This window comes from Saccostrea cucullata, unplaced genomic scaffold (genome assembly GCF_032062105.1).
Source record: "Saccostrea cucullata isolate Sc308-1 unplaced genomic scaffold, CSIRO_AGI_Scuc_v1 ctg453, whole genome shotgun sequence".
Classification (NCBI taxonomy): Eukaryota; Metazoa; Mollusca; class Bivalvia; order Ostreida; family Ostreidae; genus Saccostrea; species Saccostrea cuccullata.
In genome coordinates, this window is record NW_026921068.1 from 126,486 (window position 1) to 149,286 (window position 22,801).

At 33.8% G+C, this 22,801-nt stretch overlaps 1 protein-coding gene across 1 annotated transcript in view; it reads left to right on the plus strand.

The window, feature by feature from the left end:
* Positions 1-22,801, plus strand: part of LOC134259096 (uncharacterized) — a 113,219-nt gene that overhangs the window by 63,992 nt on the left and 26,426 nt on the right. The window contains exons 115-159 of the mRNA XM_062741692.1: positions 572-784; positions 880-922; positions 3,275-3,438; positions 3,624-3,794; positions 4,107-4,322; positions 4,456-4,498; positions 4,598-4,761; positions 4,884-5,054; positions 5,174-5,383; positions 5,506-5,548; positions 5,690-5,862; positions 6,011-6,187; positions 6,294-6,500; positions 6,608-6,650; positions 6,740-6,894; positions 7,173-7,382; positions 7,634-7,861; positions 7,962-8,004; positions 8,103-8,263; positions 8,863-9,036; positions 9,321-9,533; positions 9,658-9,700; positions 9,800-9,957; positions 10,062-10,247; positions 10,361-10,573; positions 10,786-10,828; positions 10,932-11,092; positions 11,485-11,664; positions 11,806-12,027; positions 12,121-12,163; positions 12,444-12,604; positions 14,775-14,831; positions 14,924-15,136; positions 15,350-15,584; positions 16,953-17,055; positions 17,193-17,346; positions 17,612-17,838; positions 18,281-18,440; positions 18,726-18,951; positions 19,344-19,551; positions 19,814-20,011; positions 20,286-20,589; positions 20,808-21,046; positions 21,259-21,448; positions 21,770-21,988. Coding sequence (XP_062597676.1) covers positions 572-784; positions 880-922; positions 3,275-3,438; positions 3,624-3,794; positions 4,107-4,322; positions 4,456-4,498; positions 4,598-4,761; positions 4,884-5,054; positions 5,174-5,383; positions 5,506-5,548; positions 5,690-5,862; positions 6,011-6,187; positions 6,294-6,500; positions 6,608-6,650; positions 6,740-6,894; positions 7,173-7,382; positions 7,634-7,861; positions 7,962-8,004; positions 8,103-8,263; positions 8,863-9,036; positions 9,321-9,533; positions 9,658-9,700; positions 9,800-9,957; positions 10,062-10,247; positions 10,361-10,573; positions 10,786-10,828; positions 10,932-11,092; positions 11,485-11,664; positions 11,806-12,027; positions 12,121-12,163; positions 12,444-12,604; positions 14,775-14,831; positions 14,924-15,136; positions 15,350-15,584; positions 16,953-17,055; positions 17,193-17,346; positions 17,612-17,838; positions 18,281-18,440; positions 18,726-18,951; positions 19,344-19,551; positions 19,814-20,011; positions 20,286-20,589; positions 20,808-21,046; positions 21,259-21,448; positions 21,770-21,988 — 7,365 coding nt within the window. The remainder of the gene's footprint in view (positions 1-571; positions 785-879; positions 923-3,274; positions 3,439-3,623; positions 3,795-4,106; positions 4,323-4,455; positions 4,499-4,597; positions 4,762-4,883; positions 5,055-5,173; positions 5,384-5,505; positions 5,549-5,689; positions 5,863-6,010; positions 6,188-6,293; positions 6,501-6,607; positions 6,651-6,739; positions 6,895-7,172; positions 7,383-7,633; positions 7,862-7,961; positions 8,005-8,102; positions 8,264-8,862; positions 9,037-9,320; positions 9,534-9,657; positions 9,701-9,799; positions 9,958-10,061; positions 10,248-10,360; positions 10,574-10,785; positions 10,829-10,931; positions 11,093-11,484; positions 11,665-11,805; positions 12,028-12,120; positions 12,164-12,443; positions 12,605-14,774; positions 14,832-14,923; positions 15,137-15,349; positions 15,585-16,952; positions 17,056-17,192; positions 17,347-17,611; positions 17,839-18,280; positions 18,441-18,725; positions 18,952-19,343; positions 19,552-19,813; positions 20,012-20,285; positions 20,590-20,807; positions 21,047-21,258; positions 21,449-21,769; positions 21,989-22,801) is intronic.

The following is a 22,801-nucleotide window of genomic DNA, read 5'->3' on the forward strand; positions in this document are numbered from 1 at the left end:
GGCCATAATAAAAATATTCCTAGATTCTCATCCCCGCCCGCCCCGTTTTTTACCCCCGCCTCGATTTTTTTTATTTCTGTTTTCCTTCGTCTTAACTCTGATCGGGATTGGTATTCATCTACCATTCTACTTTCGTTTCAAATCCCGCGAAAGTCGACATGATTTTGACAGCTGAAAAAGATGGTAATTGCTGTAATACATGCGTATATATGTTAAACAAGGGTCATTGGTTGAAAAAGATTGATGATGATGTGAAGTAAGAGATAATTGTACCTTTACTATGACTTTTATTCGGGTATTGTATATAAAATTACACTGATTGACCAGATCAATAAAAAATCTGCAGAATTGAAAAAATATAAAATAAAAGCCGCCCGCCCACCTCGATTTTTGAAAAAATTCGGATGAGAATCTAGCAATTTATTTATTATGGCCTAAATTGGGCTTGTCTAAGTTTCATGGTCATGGTGCTTGGTCACTGCATGTATGTTCTGTAAATGTAGTGGTAGTTTGATAAATTACCAATGGTACCTATGGACAGAGATTGGTCTCTAACTGTTCTAATTTACAGATTGCACCCTTCCAATAGCAACCAGTTCTCTGCCCTCAGGCATTGTGTGTCACATTCCGTCCTCCTGTACCACAGTTCAGTGCTGTCTGAATGCCACCACACCACTTGGGCGGTCATTTACCTCTGTTCTAGATCTGGACCCCTGTAGCCACCAACTCACACTGGGAATTGAAAACTTTGTGTATAAGATATCATTGTATGACTTTGAATTTGGTAAGATAAGAAATTTTTACTGTTTATATGATCTTTATGTAGAAATACATTTTGCCAGGTGCAGTTTTTAAATGTTTTTAAATTATTTTTTTCAGCAAAGGAACATTTCTTTTATTTGAACAATGTGGTCCGAATGAAGTAAGTATTTGTGTCAATCTTTGCCAACTTTTTTTCTCATTAGCTCATTTCAACAAAGCTGAGATGCTCTTACATTAAACCCCATTTGGAGCAGGTCCATTTTCAGCTGCTTTCACTGTAATTTAGGAATATTAAGTTTGGTTCATACACTGTATGTCTGTCATTCTGTCTGTGTGTAGACCCCTATTGATTTTGAGGTCAAAGGGTGAAGGTCATGAATTCTTACAGTCACTCTCTTTGTGTAAGAAATTGTTTTCAGAAGTAATCTCAAGAAGTCTGAGCTGCTTTTAAAATGCAGTTTTATATCGCAATTCCCTGTGGTCTGAAGGAGACCCTTATTGATTTTGAGATCAAAATTTCAAGGTCAGAAATTCATACATTGCACAATGATTAAACAAAAATGTTTTCCTATTAATAACTTAGTTTTCGTCAACCTATCATAAATCCTATTGACTTAATGAAGAATCCTATTGATTTTGAGATTAAAGGTCAAGGTCAAAATTCATATTTTGCCTGAAATAATTCTGGTGATAAGTCCATTTCTGTTATAGTTTCTCCTCTGAAATCATAATAACTTTAGTCAATACAACTTTCAAAAAAAATAATAAACATGCAGAATTTGAGGTCAAAAGATGAAAGACCAAAGTCAGGAATTCACATATTGCTTGCATTGTTTTCAGATGATAAGGCTGGTTCTTTGTAATCCTTTGCAATGAAATGTAAGGTCATGAATTTCTATCTCCTTTTGTGTTTCCTTAAGTTTTTCTACTGTTGTCTTTTTTCCTTAAGAATAGAAAACAAATTCCTTAAATTAACTGTTATATTTGTAATCTTTAATTATCTCTGTTTTTTTTAGCTCTGCTGGTCAGAGACCAAAATAGCTTATGCGATAGTAATGTGTCCATCGTCCGTCCGTCTGTCTGTCTGTAAACAATTTTTCAAAATGCTACTCCTCCTACAGTTTTGGTCCAATTTCAATATAACTTGGCACACAAGTAGACTACACTAAGATACATAATTCTATATATCGGTTTTTGATTTCGATGAATGATGTTGCCGTGGTTACTAAAAATAGAAATTTCTGTGAAATTCTTTCAAAATGCTACGCCTCCTACAGTTTTGGTCCCATTTCAATATAACTTGTTAGCTCTACTGGTCAGAGACCAGAAGAGCTTATGCGATAGTAATGCGTCTGTCGTCCGTCCGTCTGTCTGTCTGTCCGTCTGTCTGTAAACAATTTTTTAAAATACTACTCCTCCTACAGTTTTGGTTTGATTTCAATATAACTTGGCACACAAGTAGACCACACTAAGATACATAATTCTGTGTATCGGTTTTTGATTTCAATGAACGGTGTTGCCGTGGTTACTAAAAATAGCAATTTTTGTGAAATTCTTTCAAAATGCTACTCCTCCTACAGATTTGGTCTGATTTCAATATAACTTGGCACACAAGTAGACTACACTAAGATACATAATTCTGTGTATCTGTTTTTGATTTCGATGAACGGTGTTGCTGTGGTGACTAAAAATAGAAAATTCTGTGAAATACTTTCAAAATGCTACTCCTCCTACAGATTTGGTCTGATTTCAATATTACTTGGCACACAAATACTACACTAAGATACATAATTCTGTGAATCGGTTTTTGATTTCGATGAACGGTGTTGCCGTTGTTACTAAAAATAGAAATTTTTGTGAAATTCTTTCAAAATACTACTCCTCCTACAGTTTTGGTCCGATTTCAATATAACTTGGCACACAAGTAGGCTACACTAAGATACATAATTCTGTTTATCAGTTTTTGAGTTCGATAAACGGTGTTGCCGTTGTTACTAAAAATAGAAATTTCTATGAAATTCTTTCAAATTTTAATAATTTGTTTAAAAATAATTGGCACACAATTAGATACACTAAGATACATAATTCTATATATTGGTTTTTGATTTCGATGAAAGGTGTTGCTGTGGTTATTAAAAATAGAAATTTCTGTTAAATACTCTCTAAATGCTGTGATACAGTTTTAGTCTGATTTTAATATAATGTGGCATGCAAGTAGACTACACTAAGAACATAGGAGACTTATAATCAAGGATCATTATTCAATTTATTGCTGTTGTAAAGTTTCAAATTGCAACTGCTTAAGTACTTTTCTCTTCCTTTGCAATAAGTACAAACCAGTAGAGCTTCAGTTTCGACAGAGACTTCTGGTTTTCTGTGCCATAATGCTTAAGCATTCATCTGAAAATGCCTTCTGGATCAAACAAAGAATACTTAACATTAAGCTTATGTTTAGTCTTACATATACTTCCATTTCACAGGACCAGATTTACAGAAGCTTTTTCTGTTTCAGGTATGCAGTGTATGACTTGAAGACAGATAGGAAGTACCTTGTAGACCTAAGTATTGCCCTCTGCTTCAGTACAGCGGGAGCTTGTGAGCTTGACACTGTTGTCTTACAGCATGTAGCACTGCCAAAGAGAGTTTGTCAATTGTATGCTGGATATACTGAAACCAGTAAGTGTTCAGTTTACTGTTCACTGCATGTATCTCCAGTACAAGAATAAAGTTAATGGTTAAATTGTTTTTCTCAGCAGTGGATTGAACTATTCTCTTGATCATTTCTTTTATTGTACCAGATGTTTTTGCATATTTAATTTGTTTAAAAAATTTTATTTAATATTATGCATTATTCATGACAGATTTCTCCTTGTCTGCATGGAAGACAAATATGAGTGTGACCTCTGACCCAATGACCCCTGCTGAGGTTGCCCTTCTACAGGAGGATCTTGGGATAGCTGAGTACCTGTCCTCCTCCAGCTGCTCCAGGCAGTCCGGAAACTATTTACCACACAGCTTCTACTGGAGTGATGGTATCACAGATTAAAATGGAGGATAAAGAACTAGAACTTTTTTCAGATTAAGCAAGAATGATATTTTTGATATGTGGATGACATCAAGAAATTTTCAGGGAATAGATTGTTTTCAAGAATGATAGGAAGACTGAAATAAATCTTTAATGCAAAAAAAAAAAAAAAAAAAATTCCTGAATATAAGTTATGCAACATGAATGAGATTGCTGCAAGGAAATTAATTGGTGAATAGATAAAATACAGAATGTCATTTTTTTTTTTTTTAGTTTTTTTTATAAGTTCTTCAGTGAAGACATTGATTTCTGTCTGTAGCTTGTGGAAGGGTGTCTGGAATGACCCAGTTTACAGCAGCAGACAATATTAACTGTTACCTGGCCTCCAGCTGTACAGAGTTCACCTGTTGTATGGACGACCTTGTTCTTCAGAGGACAGTGGATGTCAGGGTAAACCTGGACAACTGTAACTTCAACCTCAAAGTGCAGATCGAAAGACGATCAGTGGACATCTCTCTCATTGACTATAATTGGGGTACTTCATTTCTCAGAGCTAAAATATGCATAAATTATATGTTTTATGTCATAGAATATGTTCATATTCTGGATATGAAGAATCCTTTACTTTTCAAAATGTATGAAAAAAAGAATTGGTTTTATTTTTTTAGGTAAAGTGGAAAGGATGGATCTGTTTGGAATTTATGTCATCAGGTAAGAAATACTGACTCAGTATCCATATGACAAAAATTTAATAAAAGGTTCTTTTTAATGTTAAGAGACATTACATGCAAATTTCAACCTATGCTTCAGTTTTGTTGTGGAGAACTTGTACCGAGAGGGAGCCTATCTCCTGAGTGCTAACATAAGTCAGTGTTACGAGGCCAGTCAGGAATGTTCTGTCAGCCACGTCCTCTTAACCAATTCACTCCTACCTAAATCTGTCTGCGACTGGTCTACAAACTACCGTATAGCCAGTAAGTTTTAAACATGCCCTGAATAAAATGTCTTACTACTTGAAAATTGGAGCTGTGGTTTTCTTTTAGTGCCATGATGAATTTCTATTTTAAAATACATAGATATGCCCTTGATTATTCAGACTTTTCCCTTCTTACTTGGAAAATGGAGAGAAGTTTGGGATCTGGGGATATCCCAGCTGTTTACTTACTACAGCTTTTGGAGGAGACTGGACTATCTGGGTACCTCAGAGAGCCAACCTGTAACAAGACAATGGGGATCTATACGGGGGCAACAGATGGCTGGACAAGAGGTAAAACAAATTCTAAACAAAGCAGTCCATGCATGTAAAGATTATAGGATTACACTTGGCGTAAAAATTCTATTTTGACAAAAGCCCATCAGCTGTAAGGTGTGTTTTTTTCTCACCAGCCTGCAGTGCCAATGTCACCTTGCCATCCTTGAACTCTGACCTGAGCTGTCACTTAGAGGACTCTTGCACTGGTCTACAGTGTTGTGTTTATGCCTCTCAGTTGCAGAGAAGTTTTGAGGTCTTCTTTAACATTGATCACTGTACAAGTAGCCTAGGCATTCAGATAGAAAAGATTTTCTACAACCGCACACTTGTGGGATTCCCATGGGGTGAGAATAAGCTCCTTTATATTGAACTTCAACTGAAAAACAAGTTATCATTTTACTCTTACTTTTGGCAGGAATACAGTGTGTTATAAAGTTTCATTGTAAAAATATTTCTTTTAATTCAGGAACTGAACAAGAATTCAGGCTTCAAGGAATATACAGAGTGAAGTAAGAATAAATGTTTTCTTTCGGCTTTTGATTTTCCAGTGTATCATAATTTTCTTTGGAAATTAAAAAAAAAAATTTATTATAACTGGTAATTAGTTCATTAAGGAAGTGGCAAAAAATATTGCTCAATTTTTTTAACAGGTACACCATAGATGATTTGCCCTATGACAGAGCATACCTTGTGTCCATGCAGATAATGGACTGTTATCAAACAACCGATCCACAGTGCTTATCTGTAGATACATTTACTGTGCTGGACAAAAGCATAATACCAAAAGCCTTATGCAGCTGGGATCAGAGCTTCATTACAACTAGTAATTCCACATTTATCTTGTTTCTTTAAGAAAACACTACTAAGGATACCCAAGCTTTAAAATATTTTAGCAAAATTAACAGTATCTTAGGAAGCAAAAAAAAAGAGATGAATTCTTGTGAAAATAGATATGTTGATGTTATTTGTAGACTTCTCATTGACTGATTGGTTGGCTGAGAACAGTCTAAGTGACACTACAGCCCTGTCTAACCAGGCTCACAAGTTATCTCAGCTGCTGGATGAGATGTCCGTGTCTCAGTACCTACAGACTACCATGTGTACCCCTACATCAGCCTCAGCTGTCAATGGCTGGACGCAGTCTATTGGTGAGATATAGGATCTTTTTCATTGAGACTTTTATAGTACAATGCTTAACAGTCAATCTTCATGAATTGTCACATATTTAAGTTTCTTTATGATTTAAAATTATAGATTGTCTAAAGACTGTGTCAAAACCAAGTATTACCCAGAGTTTATGTAACCTGAAGGCGGATTGTACGTCATCCGAGTGTTGTACTGAGATTGACTTCCTCAAACGATCCTTTAACACCTATTTAGACATTGATCCATGTAACTTTATCATGAAAGTCAGCATTGAGAAATTCAGCAGAGAGATATCTCTCAGAGAATATAAGTGGGGTTTGTATTCTGTCACATGTTTTCAGGAAAGATTGTTTCATTTTGCACAGACTGATTTCTTCAAAATTTTAGATTTTTTTCATTAATTTGAATTTTTTTTTCTTCAGGAAAACGTGATCATCATTGGTTAGCAGGTGTTGTGAGAATGGAGTAAGTATATCCTTTTCAAGCAGAAAAGTCTTTAAACATCTTAATAATGATTTTCTCTTTACTGTTCCTTATTTTTTTTTCAAAAACAGTTTCACCATAGAAGACTTGTATGGATCTCGACAGTTCCTTGTAAACCTAGATGTAAACTTTTGTTTTGAATCATTTGGTGATTGCTACAAGAATGTCACTGTTTTCAAAGACACCATCTTGCCCAAGAAGCTCTGTCCATTTACTGACAATCCAGGTATATCCACCTGAAGTAATTGCTATGTTATCTGTAGCTACTTTTATTTATAAACTGTATTACATGTACTATATGATGTTTGACAACTTACATGTTTTTGATATCATGTTTTATCTGAGGCCAACATTTTTTTTTGTTTGATGTTTTTAGCTTAAGACCACCTTTTTTATCAGTACATGTCAGATTAATACACACTTGACATATAAAAGCTTATGTGCTGTAAAAGATATATTTTTAATGACAGGAATTACAATTGAAGGAGATGTTTTATTTTTCAGGCTTTTCACTGACTGCTTGGAAAGACAGCAAGGGTATAGCTGCAGCAGACCCACTTCCTTCCTGGGCTCAAGTTCTGTTATTAGAAGAGCTGGATGTCGCTCAGTATATGGACTCGGCACAGTGTAAAAGGGGGAGTGGACTGTACTCAAACACGGATAAGAATGGAGTAGACACTGGATTCAACCAGAATCCTTCCTTGTCACCACAGTGTGAGTACAGTTCATACATCTGATGGTGATTTTTGAGTGAAATTTCTACTTTCATTTATTCAAATGAAAAGCATATTAAACTTATTTTTTAAACATATATCATAAAATTTTCTTTAATTATGTACTTGTACATGTATTGCTAAAATCATATTACAATTTCATTTTTTTAATATTACAATGTATTGTACCATGTATTGTACCGTATTGTTTGAATTATACTGATAATTCAATTAACCACCTGTACATTTCAGTATGCCAGCTTGGTGTGAACCTGGCAGATAATGCCCTTGAGTCCAGCACAGCTAGCCTGATGACCTGCTACCTGCCTACTTTGTGTACAGCAGTTCACTGTTGTGTAGATGTTCCAGCTATCAATACATCATTTAATGCTCAGGTTGAAATTGACCCCTGCAAATACATGTTACGGATTGGAATAGAAAAGTTCAGTTTCAACAAGTCTCTTGATCAGTACACATTTGGTATGTTCTCAGTTGCTTGGAATATGTACTATGCAATTTTCATGTATGATAAAAAGTTGTAAGATTTAGAAGAGAAAATGTATTTTCAATTTTTTTTTAGGAAATGATGAAATGTTTTACTTGGCTGGGATACTCAGGTTGATGTAAGTGAATTCATTAATTATCAAAATTTAAAATTCTAAAAGTTGAATTATTTTGATGATGTACTGATGTTGCTCTGCAATGATCTCTTTGTTCACAGGTATAATATCCGAGACTTGCCCAATGAGAAATTGTTTGTGGTGACAGTGAAATTAAGTATCTGTACTGAGAGCTCTGGTTGTGAAGCTAACCACACAATATTTGAAAACATGATGCTACCCAAACAGCCTTGTTCTTGGAATGAGGGCTTTGTCAATTCTAGTAAGCAGCAATCTGTACAAAGGGGAATAATTCTTAATCCAAACAAACTCTCTCTCTACATATACACTTGTATTTTCAATTTGTCAGATATTTTTACATTCATTTTATTTGATATTAGCTAAATTAGCTCTAAGGCCATAATAAAAATATTCCTAGATTCTCATCCCCCCCCGCCCCGATTTTATACCCCCGCCTCAATTTTTTTTATTTCTGTTTTTCTTCGTCGTAATTCTGATCGGGATCGGTATTCATCTACCATTCTACTTTCGTTTTAAATCCCGCGAAAGTCGACGTGATTTTAACAGCTGAAAAGATGGTAATTGCTGTAATACATGCGTATATATTTTAAACAAGGGCTATTGGTTGAAAAAGTTTGGTGATGATGTGAAGTAAGAGATAATTGAACCTTTACTATGCCTTTTATTCGAGTATTGTAGATAAAATTACACTGATTGACCAGGTCAATAAAAAATCTGCAAATTGAAAAAATATAAAATAAAAGCCCCCCACCCGCCTTGATTTTTTAAAAAAAATCGGATGAGAATCTAGCAATTTATTTATTATGGCCTAACTCATGTTTTATTTTGTATTTGTTTCAGACTTCTCTTCCTCTGTTTGGTTGGCCAATAATAACTACGCCTTCCCCCTGGTGGAGTACCAGTCAGCAGAGCTGATGAATGAGATGAAGGCCGCTCGATACCTCCTGGAGGACTCCTGTGATTTAACAGCCACTTCTGGAATTTATGCCAGCCCTACCAATGGGTGGACCAAGTGTAAGAAGCCCTGTGAAAGGCTTTATGTTTTTTTTAACACCTTTCTATTGAACAAATATAGTTCAGATCTGTTTAACCAAAATATTTTAGTTCTCTCCCTCAATCAGTTATTTAAATTTCCAAAAGTGTACTTCATTTAATACATTCATTTTCTGCATATTTATATAAATTAGTTTTAATCAATGTTATCTTTCAATAGCACATTTGAGGAGCACATATTGTTTGAAAGTGCAAAATTTCAGTTGAAAATGATTGTTTTCATGAACCCATTGTTTTTTCCCCAGTGTGTCCTTCCAACGTGATTCTGAGTAATTTGACCTCTGAGCCCATGGTCTGTCACCTGGACTATGCCTGTACTGGAGTGGACTGCTGTGTACGGGTGGACATGGTCAGTAGGACCTTCAGGACCAGTGTCAAACTGGACCCCTGCTCACATATAATGACCGTAACACTGGAGAGGATTTCTATCAAAGTGGACCTGCTGAATTATAATTTTGGTTAGGAATATTTTTATCATTTTGGTTTATTTATAGGTATAGATTGTGCTTTTTGTTATGATGATATTCAGAAACTTTGAGATTATTAATAGCATTTATTTCATATTCTTGCATCTATCTTCAGGAAGCACATCAGAATACAGCTTGGTTGGCATGCTGAGAATGAAGTGAGTAGTGTAACTTTTTACATGTAAAGGTACTTGTATTTGACATCTAAACAGATTAGAACCATATTTGTAATGACTGTCAAATGCTGTCTATTTCAGTTTGAACATCAAAGACTTGACTACAAAGAATTTGTATGCTGTGGATCTTGATATCAGTGTGTGCTTTGAGAGCAATGGAACTTGTGTCATTGTGGCCTCTGTTCTCAGTAATGCTCACCTGCCTAAACCAACATGTGATTGGAGCACAAATCTTCAAGGTAGCTTATTTGTTTTCCCTCTGGTGTGGTTAAGATAAGAAGTCTGAGTTGTGTAAAAAAAATTATTTAATGTAACTGGAATGAAAAGTACAATTTCCATCCAGGCTTCTCGCTGAGTAATTGGCTGGAGATGACAATGAAAGTAAATGGAAGCACAAGTCCTCTCCCATCCTATCTCCAGAACCTGTTCCTAGAGGAGCGAGGTATAGCTAACATGATGAAGGATACACCATGTAATCAAGCCTCAGATCTAATCTACACAGGCACAAAAGTTGATGGATGGATATCATGTAAGACTATTAGCATTACAAATCTATTTAAAAAATATTTTAATTCATTTACTATTCTATATTTTGACATTATGTAGATTTTGCTTCTTATCTAGTATGCAATTTTTGTTCAGCTTGCGCCTCAGGGCCTAACTTGCCTGTACTACCTGCTGGCATCACCTGCTATAACCCCTCTTCCTGCTCTGCAGCCACGTGCTGTATGGAAATCTCTAAACTCAATAAACGGCCCATAGAAGTGTCAGTAGACTTCCATGAGTGCGCCAACTATCTGGATCTCTCTATAGAACGAATACCTGTATCAGTATACCTACATACCTTTGACTATGGTAAGTGAAATCACTGTAAAATCTTCATCTTACTTTAGTTGTTTAATATTTACAGTAATTGTGTGCATGTATTCTGTATTCCATAAATCATTCCAAATATACTTAAGTCTGAAGTTTTAAAATAAGGAAAAAATTTTGGATGTTGTAATGAACACATACTCTGCTATCCTCATTTTGATATTTAAGTCTCATGTTAAATCAACTCTTTTCAGGGAGGGAACATAGAATGTCATTGAAAGGTGTTTTTGAAGTAGTGTAAGTACAGTTTGCAATGTTCTCCATTTTAGCACTATAATATAACAGCATCTTATTTTCAAAAGCTTGAACATCAGAAATTTAAGATGTGGTTGTCTTTTAGGTACACCATCACAAGAAACGTTGTGGAGAGGAAGTACTACTTTGACTTGTCTGTATCAGCCTGCTATGAAGCTTCAGGATGTGATGAAACTTTTGTCATCTTCAACCAGACTTCATTTGATATCACACAATGCACATACAATGATGGTTTCTTAAACACCTGTAAGCATTTCATAACTATTGACTTGTGATTGTTATAAATATGAAATTGAAATTTAATTGCCAGTTAGGACTATACTGTAAAATCACATATTTTTATGGGGCCAAATTTACGTGGTTTGAGGAAAATCTCTTGGTTCGTGGGGATTTGATTTCGTGGATCAAGAATTCAAACATTTGATATGGATGTAACATTTTATATTTCTGGACCATCATTTCCAAAACAACGAAAATTAACAAAAATGAAAAAAGTAAGGTCGAATATGCTCCCCAAATCACATATATATCTTTTTATTTTTTAACCCCCCCCCCCCCCCAAAAAAAATTGAATAGCTTAACAAGCAATATATCTTACTTTCTTTATGAGTAAAAATGTTTATAACTTTGTTTTGCAGCATTTTCCTTGGCTAGTTGGATGTCAGAGAGATCTATAGCTGGAGAAGAAAACATAACAGCTGTCCAGTCCAATGAGCTGATGGTGGAGCTGGGTCTGGATCATTTCTTATCTAATCCAGACAGGTGCTCTCTGGAGGATTCCATATTTGGAGCAGCCAATGACTATGGCTGGAACAATGGTAGAATTGATTCATATTGCCCCCAGAAAAGCTTATTTTTTGACAGATTTAGCTGTAATTCTATAGAATATTGGATATAGGGATGTAGGAATGTGTATTGAATAGAAACTTGTTCATGTCAGTTCTTTTGTGTAATTCCAGAATGCACTAGCTTCCCTAATGATACAGTGACCAATATAACGGACACAGATAAAGTGAGATGTCACATCCCCTCCAGCTGTGATAGGGTGCACTGCTGTGTGTACATCCCGCAGGTCAGACATCACGCCAAACTGGAACTCAACATGGACACCTGTAACTATCAGATGGAGGGAGCCATTGATAATCTTAGAAATACTTACGGTCTCTTTGAATATGCATGGTGTAAGTAACTTTCAATAAAATGCTTACATTTTATTTATCTATAAATTTTAAAAAGCTTGTATTTTTCAAAAATTTTCATTTGATTTTTTTTAGCCCAAAATGAGCAAATATCTCTCCATGGAGTGATACGATGGGGGTAAGATTTTGATTTATTTATTGTATAAAAGATATTTTTACTTTTATTCTGCTTTAGTTGATTTTTAATGGAATCTTAATTCTCTAGGATTAAAAAATCAGTTAAAATATATATACATTTGTATTCGTCAATCATGCATCATTGATGTAAGCATAATCTTTTTCATAGAACACTTAACTTTGATCCAGACATAATACATGTACATGTATGTAAGTAAATTTATATGCCAGTATTATTAGAGATAAATTCTATCAAATCTTGTCAAATCTTTGCACTTTAGGTACCACGTGACTCATCAAAGTTCAAAGAAGAAGTTCACCGTGGATGGGACAATAAAACTGTGTTTTGAACAGTCTTCATGCAGTCTGGATATTAATGTGTTCCAGAATTTAGCATTAGGATATCAGACTTGTGCTCCTAATGACACTGTACCATTTACAGGTCAGTGATAGATGGATTTTCCATCTAAGTTCATAATGTGTTTCAAAGCAATGCTTTAAAGAGATTAATTTTAATTCTCACAAAATCAAAAGAGTGTTCTTTAGATTTAAAAATTTAACAGGGAATTATATACATGAAAATATATATAACATCTTTAAAGAACCTTAATGATAAAAATGCTAGTCATTTTGAGTGAAAAAAGGATAATATTCTATTGTTTATTCATAGCTTATCTTGCATCAGACAAGTTGATGAATTTAATATTCATAGGTTTGTCAAATATTTTTTAAATATATAGTATTTGAAAGGATTTTTACTTAATATAAAAACCTAAACTGGAAATTTTTGAATAATTTTTGCAAATTTGCGAGTTCATTGCATTCGCAAAAATATTAAAAATAAATTACCAATAAGAAAATGTAAACAAAGCAGTGGTCATTCGCAAAATTTTGAAACGTAAAAATTTATAGACCAAAATAAAATGGTTTTAAACATCCAATTTTATGATTTAATACCTGCTCTACCCTTATTAATTCTACAAAAGACATTCAAAACCTTACCAGTAGCAAGAATGAACTCTGTAAACATGAAATATCACAAATTGTAAATATCTTCTCATCGCATTTCTTTTCGAAAAGAAAAGAAAAATGTGGAACGAACTTTCTTAACAACCTTTAGTTGTTGTGTTTCAGCATTTGGAATATTTCCAAGACTTAGAAAAAATTTACATACATGTATAAGAAAAAAAAACAATTCTTTGATGTAGAAATAGAACTCATCTAGCCTGGGAATTTAATATTCATAAGTAAATATGCTTTTTTAAAATGTATAATTCAATTTTTACAAAAAAAAAACTACAGAATAATTGAATTGGACCCCAGATTAAAATTTGTCAAATTGAGGAAAATTAAACCAATGGTTTCAGATATTTTGGCTATTTAAAATAAATCTAATGCAAAAAAAAAAAAGAAGAATAGAAGAAAACTAGATGAGGTCACTGTATTTACCTCTTAATATGATGATCTTTATTGTACGATAGAAATAAGACTCGTTATAAATAAATTGATGCCATATGTTTGAATTTTATTTCAAAAAATAATTGAAAGTAGATTATTAAAACATTGACATTATAAAATATTTCTTTTCTATCTTCACTGCTGTTTGTTACTTGTAAGTGTTATATCGTCCACGTTATATTTGAAAAAAATTAAGAAACCGGCACATTTCAATTTGACGATTTAAAGTATTTTTTAAGAAATGGGATATAACAAAAATATTCAGCACTAATAAACGGCATAGCATAGTTTTTAAAAGATGTTTATTTTGTACTATGGCTACAATCCGCACGATATTGTACAGAAATTGATGTCAGAAAATGCCACATTTGGTGGTCTGTATATATACGTAATGAAAATATTTTAATAGTGATCGTGAAAAGAAATCTTTCTAACAATAAAATTTTTTTAACACATGTAAATCAAAAATTGGAAAAAAAAATTTGTGTAAATGCATGTTCACATGCACGATGGATAGGTGGATTAATAATTTATTTTATTTCAATATTCAGACTCTTTTAATCAAGTGATTTCTTTTATTTGAGATTAAAAAGGATAAATATTATTAATTTGTATTTTTTACTCGTGATTTTTTCTTTTATGTGAGGAAAACATTTTCTAAAACGATATTCATGTATCTTATTTTTTTCCTTCAAAACATTACCATGATTACGATGAATGCGTTAAGTTTACAAATAAATTTCATATTAAAATAATTATTTACGTAGTTTCACTCAAAACCAGACACAAAACACGTAATGTTGACCCTGATTACCAAACACAGACTTCCTGTGTAATGCTACGTATACATAGATTTTTGACATCTTGGGTATTGGGGGTCTCCAGGTAAATAACACCACTGTTATATAGACGATGTCTCAGGTAATTTTTCAAAAAAAATTGGGTGAAAATATTTTGGATATTTAAAATAAATCTGATGCAGCCTTCTGAATGACCAATATAGATAGTGATAATATTCTTTTTTTCTGGTCACTTTTTAAGAAACAAAGATTAAGTAAAACAGATTTCATGAGTATTTTGTTTGACTTTAAGTCTAAGTCTGCTTCATCATCCTTGCACTCTAGTTTACAATAGATCTCGATTTTATTTTGCAGGTGTAAGCTTTGACTTTTGGAGACAGACACAGTGCACCCCATTTACTTTTAACACTGGTAAGAAATTTTCATGCAAATTAGAAAAACAAGTTTATTAAGAGGAAATGAACAGAAATATTCAGTACTGACTACTGAGAATTAAATTGTAGGTGCTTGTCCAAATATTAGAGAAGTCAATTCAGCAGTGGCTCTTTCAAAGTGTCACTATCTTCATGACTGCAGTGGGTTGGAATGCTGTATTGACAGTGCCTACACACTTGGAAATCGCTCCATCTACTTCAAGATCAGAATAGATTGTAATTTTCTTGAGTACCAAATTGAATCAAAATCTGTCACAAAATCTTTGACAGCCCTCACTGATGGTAAGTTATTACTTTGAAACATAAAACAAAAAAAATTTATGAAATGCGTGAAAATGAATACATGTACTAGGATTTTTTATTTCTGACAATGACTTTGTGTTTTATTTATCAAAATAGATGAATGAAGTGTGTGTTTTTGTAAAGTAACAATATATTGCATAATTAGTCAACATATAAACCTGAAGTCTAACAATATCTTTCTGTGTTTTTTAGGAACATTATACACAGAAGACATTGGAACGGGACCATCCTTCCAGCTGAATTATCAGAAGACAAAAACTGGTGTAGAGTATGGCCTTGGAGCCACTCTTGTCTTTAATGCTGTGACATCAGATCCATCAGAAACAGTCACACATGATATATTGAATGCTACAACTGTAAGGATTAATCCTCCTTCTTGTACTGGGAAAAAGCGTAGAAGAAAGAGAAACGCCCAGACGACTGATCAGTAAGAAAATACTAGGGCAATGTACTTAGTACTGTGAACTAGTACATCTTAAATGAGGTTTAAAATTAATTTTCAAATATTTTTAATCATGCTTAACGAGGCCCGATCTAGTTGAACTGCGCATACGTTTTAACGCAGCGTCGACTCAGGCACGTCACAGTACCCTTGACTGCCGTCGCAATTGAACACAATAACGTCACAATTAAAATGACGTCAAATTGCGCTAAAATGTTTCGCTGATCCTGCATACCTGGTAACTCCATAGACTGTACATGTTGAAAGCTGGTATTTCTATTATTTACATGTTTTTTTTTAAATATTTTTTTTAATTGATAAACAACTTTGGAACATGATTTATTTTCAGGTATCAATATCTTGGTACATATTCATTAATTTTACATTGTTTTATTTTAATTTGTGAGTTAAAAAAAACAAACACTGCAACCGAAAGTATAAATAAAATTTACGATTTTAGTCTTTCTCCTTGAACATGTTGAAGTCTTTATACACACCTTTTTTTTGAGGACTTAAATATGCTTGATTTAAAAAAATCAGTCTTTGAATCATTTAAAGCAACCCCCAATATATTTTATTTTTCTATATATTACATGATATTAGTAAAATTCATCATTTTCGCCTTTTACCCCCCCCCCCCCCCCCCCCCCTTCCACGTATAACAACGCCGCATATAAAGAAAAAAAAAAAGAAAGCCTGAAGAGAAAATTATTTCAAAATGTAAGAAGTATTTATTTTTTAGAAACTAATACAGTATTGCATCGTTTGTTGATGTTATGTACACCTATGGTGACTTATTTCATGTCTAGTTGGATAAAATAAGTGCTAATTTTGTGTTTCGATATGCCCCCTTTTCACTGCAATAAAGGCTACCTTCAATTTTCTTTTCATTTTTTATAAGAAGAATGAAAATTGCATGGTATATGTGAAAAACAAAAATTTTCATCATGTACCTTTTTTTAATTTTCAATATCTTTGTTTATTGGAGGGTTTTACTATGTTATTGTGTATAAAAACACAAAAAATGGTCCATATCTTGACAGTGCCCCCATTTGACTACAATAAAGGCAAGGTAATAAAATTTCATTCTAATTTTTCTTTGCATAATACATACAAAAATATTTCCAAATATTAAATTTTTTTATCATTCCGTTTTCGTAATTTTCAACTAGATCGGGCCTCGTTAAGTCCAAATAATGCATTGTTTCATTCAATGAAGGTTGCATTTAATAAAAATAATGTATCATGTCTTTCTACCAAACAAAGCAATCATATTCAAATGTAATATCTTTGAACATTTTTCGAATATTCTTTAGCTCCGTTTTTTTTTTTTTTTTTCATTTCATTCAACAGGCTTGATCCAAAAGATTTTTCAGCAGGACTAAGAATTCTTATGAAGAATGGGGCTTCTTCAGAAGAGATAGAAGCTTTCAAACAAAAGTGTGAGGAAGCTGATGTAAGTCTTGGCTAGCTGAAGATATTACAGTATTTTTCTATTATTACTGTTTTAAGGAGTTATTTGATTGTTTTGATATGTTATGGAAAGTTGAATATATAATTTACTGTTTAATTTTTTTAATAACTTATTTAAAGAAAGCAGAAAAAGAGCAGAACTTGCAGGGAGCACCTGTTGCGGAGGACGATTTCAGTACGAGTATTAAGTCTGGAATCGAGGCTCTAGGAGCAGGAAACCCCATGACAATACAGACAGGGGGACCCTTACCAGGGACTGTCACAGTACAAGGAGGTCAGCACATTCAAACAGCACTCAATTGTATCTAGCAATCTGTTATATAAGTTATACTATATAGATATGCTACAAGAATGTTTTTTTCATATTATAATTGACGTGCGATCAATATTTTGATGATTCTTTTCACAGTGATTACCAGTATAATGACTCTGTGAAGATAGTAATTTAACTGCCAAACATTTGTTATCCAATTACCACTTACTCACAGTGAATTTCTTTCAGTAATATATTTTATTTTCTTAATATATACTGTACATAGGTGATGCTATAACTGGGATGATTGGAACTGTGCAAGAAATTGCTGGGCGAGCTAAGCAGGCCTTCATTGTGGGTCAAGGGTTATCACCAGAGGGCGCTAAGCTGTTAGGCAAGAAATTAGCCTGTATGACCATTGGTGACCTAGAGGGCTTATTGGAGATGAAGAACATCGATCCCTTCAAAGTGGCTGAACTGATAGGCCATCTCAAGGATCTGGCCAAAGCTTTGGTAAGAGTGATTTATTCAATACACTGTAATTAAATTCTAATAAGTAGAAAATTATATAAATTTTGTATAGTTTGTTACAGGAAATTCTAGGGGTAAAATATTTCATACAAGTAATATAATCTGTTGAATAGAAAATGACTAAAAAATGATGTAATTTTGTGTATAGATGGTTGCAGAGAATTGTAGAAATGGTGTCATGTAATTTGTTAGAAAATGATATAAATTGTTTATACACTCAGTAAAACAAACTTGAAAAAAAAATAAAGTTCAGACTTTATTAAAAAGTCACAGGAACTGAAAATCACTTAACTGTAAGCATTGATTCATTATGAGTATGTTAGTTAAGAGTATGTTTTACTCTAGATGGTCATTGAAAATAATATTAATGAATTTTAAATGAAATTGATGATTAATTACATGATTTTGAATTCTTTATTTACAGTACTCTGAATTCATAACAAAGGTGTTGAGCGATGCTGAAAATATCTTCAGTAGTTTTGATCTGGAGCTTAAAGGAGATTTTAGTTTTCCTAAACAAAATGTAAACTTCTTCAAATTCAACAAGATCTTTTTCGTTGGTGGCTTAATCACAATGACATTTGGTAAGTTTTAGAAGATTTTCCTTACATTCCTGATAATTTTTACACTTTTCTGTGGTCACATTTACCCAGTTTCTTAATTTTATTATACTTGAAATGTAATGGTCTAAAAATAAACTTTCATGATTTTGTAACATTCTGGCATCTCTAAGGTCTGTAAACGTGATTGAAATGGAGATGGTTAAAAATATGGATGTACTAGCAATGTCAATCAAAGCAGGTTATTTATGTCATAAGTGCCTTGACCTAGTTTTGTACATAGATGTCCGTTTTGTGTGTACAATGTAGGATTTGGAGCTGACGGTTACTATGGCATGAAGTTTGTGGTTGGAGCCAAGATCATGGATATGAAGGGTACAGCTGGTTGTGAGCCCTATGGTGGGGTGTCTGTCTGGGGAGAGCTTGGCATCGGCTTATTACTGTACGGAAAACTTCGTCTGGAGGGAAACATCATGGATATGGGATTCCCCACCACTGCTGAAATCGGATTCAAGAAGTTCCCTCTGGATGTTCAGTAAGTTGTGAAGCATTGATTGAATCTGATTAAAATCAGATACTTGTGTATGAGCAGATCAAAGGATCTGATTTTAATCATTTAAAGTGGCTGGAGGGTCAACAAATTAACCACAAATTAACCACCAGATTTGACTTATTTTGTTAGATACGGTATCTTAAGCTGTCAACTATCATTTAGCAAAGAAAAAATTCATACATTTTAGTTTTAAAATTTGATCATTTTTGTATATCTTTATATGGAGATCTTTTAAAGGAGATCAAAATAGTCTGAAAATGGCTGCCACCCCCCAGCCTCTTTAATAATCATGATTGAGCATTGACCGATTCTGACAATTTGCACATTTATAGTTCTATCAGCATAGTTACAAAATAACATTTTGAATTTTTAAGCCTGACTATGTACCTGCGTTTGACCCCAATCAAGTTGACACTATATGCCCTGGTGACTCTAGAGGTTGATTTAGGCTTCACCAGCTTCAAGAAAGTTTTATTTAAAACCAAACTCTGGCGCTACAAAGCTCCCAGTATTATGAAGTTACTTATAGACAACACAAAGAAAGAGGAAGACAAGTCTCCACCAGAAGTCAAAAGCTTTGGGGTAAGTCAATGAACAATACTAGCAATAACTTTTAATTTTTATTTGTAAACATAAATTGTGTAGGGACAGTTACTTTTATTTCTGAATGGTTTTGATTTATTCTATGAAAAAAGTTTTATTCTCATTCAATAATTTTTCTTGACCGTTTCCTGATTATTATACTTAGAATCTGGATGCCAAGATACATGTTTATTTGGAAAATTGTGATTTTTCTTACCCTGAACTAGAAAATAATTTTAAAGAAATTGAAAATTGATCTCAGGGTGACACCAAGGAGGGAGAATGTGGAGTACTACAGGAGATTGGCCGTGACCATACCGAGCCCGAGTTTACTGTGTTCCTGGAAGCTGAGGATGACAGAAGTAATGTTATTCTGACCCTAGACATTGGTACTAATCCAGGAGGAATTGATGTCATGACAGGCAAAGAACTCGGAGGCTTCTCAACAACTCTCAATGATGTAAGTTTACTGCTTCTCAGTTAAACATGTATATAATATTAATATGTGACCCCCCCCCCCCACTATTTTTTTTTTAAGAGGGGGGTAGGATGCTTTGTTGGATCATGGTTGTACATGGTAGTTTTCTTGGAAGTGTTGTGTACCTTTTCCCAATTCTAGGATTTTTTGAACTGTCACCATATAAATACAAATGATATGTACATTTTTCTGGAAAATTGTACAACTTTAAAAGCAAACTTTATAGAAAATTTGAATTTCTGATGAACATTCTTAGATACTTCAGCCAGCTGGTCTCCCCTTATATTTCACTGTCCATGTGGCCAATGAGGCAGGAAATAGTATTAGGGCATCCTGTAGACTACCAACCTACGACATGACCATACCAGGGGGAAGAATGACAGAAGCTTTCCAATCCACCAGCAATGCCAAAGTCCTGAAAGGTACTGTCACCGTGTACGACGACTCTGCTATTGAGGTGAGCCAGGTAGCAGTAGGGTATGGAAAGGACATCTATGGAGAGCAGATTATCAGATGGACTAAATCAGACATACAAGCCAACACCATTGACTATAATGTGGGTGAGTGTCAAATTCAGATTGGGGAAATTTTAGGGTTCATGTTTTATAATATTTTGTATTTCTAATGACTTTGTGAATTACTTCAGATATTTATCTTTTGAATGTTAGATATTTAATGGAAAATATAATGTACTTCGAGAGATTTGATCATAATTATTCTTATAACAATATTGCATAAACAAGCCTCCTTTTAATTTTGTTTTTCAATATTAACATAGCCCCTGATCCCCTGCATCAGAAAGTGTTGACCTTGTTTTCTGATGGTAAGATGGCCAGACTGGTGGGAAGGGGAATCGTGGTTGCCGAGTTCCAGAAAATCTCCACCCCTGGAGAGTGTGCCACTCTGTGTAACTCGATGCATGTCTCTAAGTGTCTCAGCTTTAACTACGACTTTGGAGAGAGTGGGCATTGTGAACTGTTAGAAGGAATAGAGGGGCATGACCACAAAACGTCATTAGTAAGGAGAAGCTATGAAAAATGATTTCTCATACATGCAATTAACATTAAATTTGATCAAATATGATTTATTTTGTGAATTAAGCTGCATTTTGTTTTTACAAATTGAGACAGTTTGAAAATTTTCTTAGAGGAAATTTGAATACTGTTGCTTAAGTTTTCTCTCATTTCTCTTCAATTAAAATGTGTATATTTTTAACTTTCCTATTAAAGGATGGCCTGTATATGCATTATGAAAAACTGGGCATTGGATCAAACATGGCTTTTGAGTATTCCAACCTCCAGATGCTGCACAACAAGCTGCACTACTTTAACTTCCACGTGACCAATGTCTTAGGATATCAGAACATCCTGTCCTCTCAGTCTATCATCACAGACTTCACCCCTCCCCACTACACAGAAGGTAAAACTCCTCATATACTGTAGATTGATTCATAGTGTTTATAAAGGGGGACATTTACCTAAAATTAGTAAATGACTAGGTTTTCCTCAGAATTAATTTTGCTTCTTTATGAAATTGGAATTATTAAAGATTTTAACATGAAAGTAAAAAAAAAAAACATTGCAAATTATAAAGAGCAATGTTTGTAAGTTTTTCTTGTCAATGCAGGTGTAACACAGGGGGTTGATACATGTAATAGCCCCAATTATATCTGATATACACAAGGACAAACTTGTCACTATAGTTGCCCTCCTCTTTAGATTGTTTTATTGTATCATTCAGCACAAATGAATGTATCCAGTGACATCAAGGAAATTGTGAGCTGTCCAGATATAATTCCAAATGACCGCACGGACTGGGAGAGGATTCACTGCATTGGGATGGATCCCAAGTTTAAGAACCACCGTATTGTGGTGGATGGAGAGGGCTCGGAGACGGTGTACAATGGTCATGAATTTAAAACAGATCTGAGGTACACCAGAGCCAACAGATATGTCTCAGGTCAGTGTAATAAAGCAATGCTGAACACTCTTTATACTTTAAAAAATATATTGGTATATTTGCATCACACATAATCAAAGTGTACATTTTTTTTTACATGTCTGCCTTGCACCCTAGAGTTGCAACCCTATACTTAGACCTGATTAATATGTGATATTATCTCCCTTCAAGACATACCATAATAAAACTATTAACCTTAAAAATTCAAATTTAATGGAGAAAAAAGTAGAAAAAATTAATTACCAGTTGTCTACTGAAGAAGACATAATAAATTGTCTCTATAAACATGACACATGCTCTAGACCAATCAGATTGACTATTATGCTGACGGATAATAAACTATGTAGTATCCCCACTGAACAGTCTAAAATAATTTTTATGTCCCCCTTCGAAGATTGCTTTGCTGCTGTCTATCAGTCAGTCAACCATCAGTTTCCATTCATTTTCTTTGTAGAGGTTGCACATATCGAAATGATATTTGATAAACAGATTTATCATAAAAATATCTAGGTCAAATTCTGTTTTGGGTACAATCGAGCCATTTTGGAAAGAGTTGGGCCTCTTGCACTTAAAAAAATTCCAATTATTTGCAGTTTCTGTTCATTTTCTTTGCAGAGGTTGCTTATTTTGAAATGAAATTTGGTATACAGATTTATCATAAGAATATCTACATCAAGTTTTGTTTTGGGTATGATAAGCCATTTTGGACAGAGTTATGCTCTTGGACTTCGAAAAAATCCAATTCATTTGGGGGAGGCGGGCATAAGTGTTTTACAAACATCTCTTGTTCTACCTTTTAATTTGGGTAAGACA